This window comes from Numida meleagris, chromosome 1 (genome assembly GCF_002078875.1).
Source record: "Numida meleagris isolate 19003 breed g44 Domestic line chromosome 1, NumMel1.0, whole genome shotgun sequence".
NCBI classification, from domain to species: Eukaryota; Metazoa; Chordata; class Aves; order Galliformes; family Numididae; genus Numida; species Numida meleagris.
In genome coordinates, this window is record NC_034409.1 from 160,166,152 (window position 1) to 160,171,329 (window position 5,178).

Consider the following 5,178-nt stretch of genomic DNA (forward strand, 5'->3'; position numbering starts at 1 on the left):
AAAAATCAAAAAAAGGAACACCAAACAGCCCCCAAGCGAAGCCAAGAAACCCGCCCCCAGCGGCGCGGCTCCCCAAACTGACATAGGAGCTGCCCCTCACACCTCCCTACGCTCTCCCCAGGCAGCTCGGGACTACAGCTCCCGCCGTGCACCACATTGCGCAGGCGCTGTCTGCCGCGCGGGAGCGGGCCGCACTGCTCTCTGGGACGCGTAGTGCGGGGAGTGAGCGGGGAGAGCGGTGGCTCTCGGGGAGGACAGCTGATTCACCGGCGATTGGCAGAAGGCCATCCAACCAGAAAGCGGCAGTTTCCTTCTGCCGCCGTGGATTGGCTGTCGTACAGAGGCGGGGGGCGGAACCAGCAGTGGCGGGACGATTCTGACGGCGGCACATTCCTGGGTTCTAACAGGCGTTGGGGAGCGGCCGTTGGGAGCGGATTCCCTGCTGCCCCCGGTCCAGCTGGGCCGGGCCGTGTGCGGCGTGGGGGTGCTTCTGCGGTGCGGTCCGGACGGCGGCCATCGCCGCCGGGATTAGGGGCTGCTGGCTGTAAATCCTCTGCCTGGCTTTAGCCCTGAGCCCCCTCCTTCTCCCCCGCGGCGCCCTGCCGGCCCAGCTCAGCTAAGCTGCTCTAATCGCAGCCCCGGCTGTCTCCGCCTCGCCTCTTCTGGGCACGGCCATGGAGTCGCGGCGGCCGCGGCCGCGCTCGCCACCGGGTCGCGGCGGGAGGGAGAACAAGGGGCTCCGCAGGAAGGGCCCGCCGGCCGCCGGCGGATCTGAGGAGGCCACGGACGGCAGGAAGCCTAAATTCGTAAGTACGGATCCGTCCTACGGCCCTGCCCGTGGCACGGGCGTAGGCCTGGCTCCTCCGTGCTTGGTGTGCGCCCAGGAGCCTGCCTGAGGGTTCCAGGGCCCGCCCGCCCCAGCTCGCTTCTGTCTTGCTGTTCTCAAAGCGCCCGACTCCCTACTGCCTCGCGTGCTTTCGGGTCTCTCCTCTTTATGATGAAGTTTTCTTTAATCACTGTGTGACAGCTGTAGAGGTGAGGGTGTTAACATAACGCCTCTTCGGATGTAAATGATGCTGCTTCCACTCGAACTAAATGTTTGGGTTTTGTTTTGGTCACATAAACTGTTTAATGAAAAACAGACTCTGAATTTCATTGAATCATAGAATATCCTGAGTTGGAAGGGACCACTGAGTCCAAGTCCTGGCTCCATGCAGGGAGACCCAGAAATCAGACCATATGTCTGAGGATGTTGTCCAGATGCTTCTTGAACTCCAGCAAGTTCAGTTCTTTGGCCACTTCCCAGGGGAGCCTGTTCCATGCCTGACCACCCTGTGGTGAAGAACCTTTTCCGGTTATCCAATCTGACCCTATCATGATGCACTTCCATGACACTCTCTCAGGTCCTGTCACTGTCACCAGGGAGCAAAGATCAGCTCTGCCCCTCTGCTCCCCATGTGAGGAAACCGTAGGCCGCAATGAGGTCTCCCCTCAGTCTCCTCTTCTCTGGGCTGAACAAACCAAGGGACTTCAGCTGCTCATTATATGTCTTCCCCTCTAGATCCTTCACCATCTTTGAAGCCCTCCTTCAGACGCGCTCTAATAGAATAGTGTATTAATAGTGTAACGTAGTAATTTAAAGGATACAGCTCTCCCTAGTCCTGCTTTACAAAGTTTGGCTAGCAAACTCATCAGTTGGGAAACTCAAAAGAGCAAATAGTTGCCTACAAAATAATATGTATAGAAGATGTGCCTAGCTAAAAAGTACCTAAGAATAGCCAGTTTTCTTTGGACATGCTGAGATAGCCAAATATTAAAGATGAACAAATACACATTCTACAAGTCTCGTACCCACCACACGCAGAGTAGATATGTGTGTATGAAATTGTGGACCAAGAGCTGTTTGCTTGCTGTGAAAACTGGCTATACATCTACTTTGGGTGCTTGCATTTTAGTCACACAGGTAACGTAGCTGGTCACAGATAAATACATGGCTGTGTCAGAAAACATTATTTAGCATAGGGTCTCTGAGTAAAAGCTGATACAGTTTGCTCAGTCTAAAAGGTTGGAGTAGTGCTGGTATATGACTTCATGACTGGTTTATTCCTGCAGGAAGCAGGAGACAGATTTGTGTATAATTGAGGCTGACAACGGCATTGAGTTCAAAATCTTGTATTTCTTGCCCATACTTTAACTGCTAAGGTCTTAGGTAAATTGCATTTTGCCATCATTTTCACTGTTTAAACATGTTTGGGGAGGGAAATTCGGGTGTTACCATCACTTTCAGTATTCCCTTCAGTAGAAATACAAACATTTTTTAGGGAGTGTAACTATCAGATACAACAGGGCCCCTGAGAATTCTCTACTGAAATGAACTCAGATGGGATTTGTAGAGAAAAGAGGCCTTCTCTTTGGTGCAGATGAGCTTGTTTGTCTGCCTGCGAAGTCTAGGCATATGCAGGTGTGGCCATCAGCTCACTGGCTTTCTGGAGTTACAGTATTGATTTTACTTTGACCCAGCCACGGAAAGCCAAGGAAGCTGAATTTGCATATTTTACTTAGCTTGGTTGAGTGCGTGATCATCATGAGAGTAGGGATTTTTTTTTTTCTCCCCCAGTTTCTGAAATTCTTTAAGCGAGAGTGACTGAGAATATCCTTAATTCATGAGAAAGCTTTGTAACTTTCAAAAGCATTTGACCTTAGACAACGGTCTTGTATTTCATCTTTATAAGCATTCTTAAAGCAAAGATGTTGCCTTGGGATGGTGATATGTGACAGTTCTCTTTCTAATAAGGATTGTGTTCTAGGTATGCCATTAGCTCACTGGCAGACCTTAAGAAAAGTCGATATTCCTTAAGCAGAGTATAAGTTTTTGTCTCTGTCTTCATGTAAACTGCTGAGAAGTACGATTTACAAATCTGGTCTGTGTAAATTACCAGTTGCCAAGGAGCAGCAAGCTGTTTCATGTTCCAAAATCTAAGGAGTTGCTATAGCTTCTATAACCATAGAGCTGTTGTCTCTAATCCTTGGTTTGTCCCAGATAGTAATTTCCTGCGGAAGAAGGATATAAATCAGTAGAAGTTGTGAATATCTGTTATTTTAATGATTGTAGACCTTAACCAGCTCCTCTGATTTGTAGTGGTTTCCTTGAAGGGCACTGGGAGAAATGCGTTTCTTTCTGTCATATCAGTTTCTGCCCTAAGATGTTGCAGTGCAGAATATTATCACTTATTAAAATTAAAATTGGTATATTTTCCTTCCTCCTCTCTACCTTCTGTCTTCTTAGGAGACTTTTTTGTGAGGGAGGAGTGAGTGGTGGGAAAGGTGTTGTATGTGTATTGACTTGTTCATATCTAAATTCTCCTGTAATACATCTTCTTTCATTCGTTAGATTAGTTTGGTGTCAGAGTACATAAAACCTCTCCTCGCTCCTTTGAATTATCTATAATCCAGTCATAAACACCGGCTGTACCCCTATGTGTGTTTGGGATACTTGTCGTGCCATACATCTTCATGTAACCTGAATTATGCTTCTTATCTATTATGCATTTATCAAATGTGGTTAAAATTGACTATTAGATTCAGCAAACTCAAGTCATCCAGATTGGATTAGTCTAATTTTCCTTAGGACAAAAGGCTTCAAGATAAATTCCAAGTTGGACTGTTCCAATCAATGCAACATATTGATCTGTCACTTGAGAGTTACCAAATCAACAGTAGTTAGGCCAATCTGGAAAAGAATTTGATTCCTTGACAGACCTTCAGGTGAAATTGGATTGCTGGTTAACAAAATTGACATTGTTAACATGCGCCTTCTTTTTTTTTTTTTCCCCCCCCAACAGAAGTCCTTATTTAGCAGGAGGACAATCTTTTGATTTTTACCACTTCATTTAGATGAGGGAGAAAGAGGCTTTGGGCTAAATAGTTGCTAATTCCAATTAAATGTCTTCTTGAAGTACTGCCTTCCTGAATAGACTAGCTTCTCAGAAGAATTGAGTTTCAGTTGTAGTTTCTAGTTCCCTCTCTCCTTTGATGGAATTATTTAAAACACAACAATAAAGAACATTTTTATGGCACGATGATTAGTTCTGAAGTGCTTACCAGTTTGGATTTGTTCAGCAGGTCTAAGGTTTTGGAAGAGTGGAACTCTTGGAAGGGTAAAAAATGTTCTATGATACTGTGGTGGTTTAGCTTTATTGAAAGCTCTTACATTCATCTTTGAGGGTTTAGAGCTTGGTAAAAAGAAGAAATGTAATGAAAGATGGCAGAGGTTGAACCTAGCTATATATTGTTTGAGTAGGACGCTTTTGAAATCCACTGAGGAGGGTGTTAAAAAGAAGCTGCTTGCCCCTTTCTTTTACTTGGTTTGTATACGTGTGTGTATGTGTGTGTGTATATATGTGTGTGTTTTCTTAGAAATGTTTAGAAACTGTGTAAATGATTGCTAGATTACTTAAACTACTTGTTATCATGCTTTACTGGGACTACATCTTGTAGATGCTAGACCTCAAAATGTCAACTGGATGTCTAGCTGATTTAGAAGTGTTTCTATTAATTTCAGTATATCATTGACCAATCTTCAGTGACTTTCAGGTTATATTTTTTTATTAAGTTCTCTATGAAATTTATATGAGTCAGGAAGACTTTCTTGTTTGCAGCAATCTGTTTAACATAGGCAAATTAACACTTGCATTTAATAGTGTTTATAAATCAAAGAAAGATGTAGTTAAAAGCAAAAGCATTTCTGTTTGACTGGCATTGAGGAGAAAGGTAAGACCGATCTGTGTCAATATCTTTAATTATGAAGTGACTGAATTATTGCTGCAGTTATGCTGCAGTGTAAGACCTTGAATCTAAATTAGTCTTTTAAAGAAATTATTGCTGAACAGATGTTACCTAAAACTCTTTATTGCTGCTCTGTAAAATTGTAAATTCCTCATGCTGTTATTTTTGTTGGCATGAATTAACACTGTGGGTTATGATACTAAATTTTAGTGCTGTGTTCTGGCACTTTGTTATATAATCTTACCTGTAAGCACCAATTTTAAGTTTAACTCATCAATGTCTAGAGAATATCACTGTGTAGAAACTGTCATGTTAAGATAATTTTGCCCCTAATTGCTTTTCAAACTGCTTTCCAAGCAACAGAGAGAAAGAGAGTGTGTGTGAGTGTGTGTG

The 5,178-nt window shown here is 44.1% G+C and overlaps 1 protein-coding gene across 3 annotated transcripts in view; it reads left to right on the top strand.

Moving 5' to 3' along the window:
• The window catches only part of DIAPH3 (diaphanous related formin 3), a 233,725-nt gene continuing 228,825 nt past the window's right edge, over positions 279-5,178 (top strand). The window contains exon 1 of one of the 3 annotated variants that reach the window (XM_021417820.1): positions 279-806. In XM_021417820.1, coding sequence (XP_021273495.1) covers positions 675-806 — 132 coding nt within the window. In that variant the 5' untranslated portion in view covers positions 279-674. The remainder of the gene's footprint in view (positions 807-5,178) is intronic. The other 2 variants (XM_021417802.1, XM_021417810.1) reach the window with 2 other exon arrangements.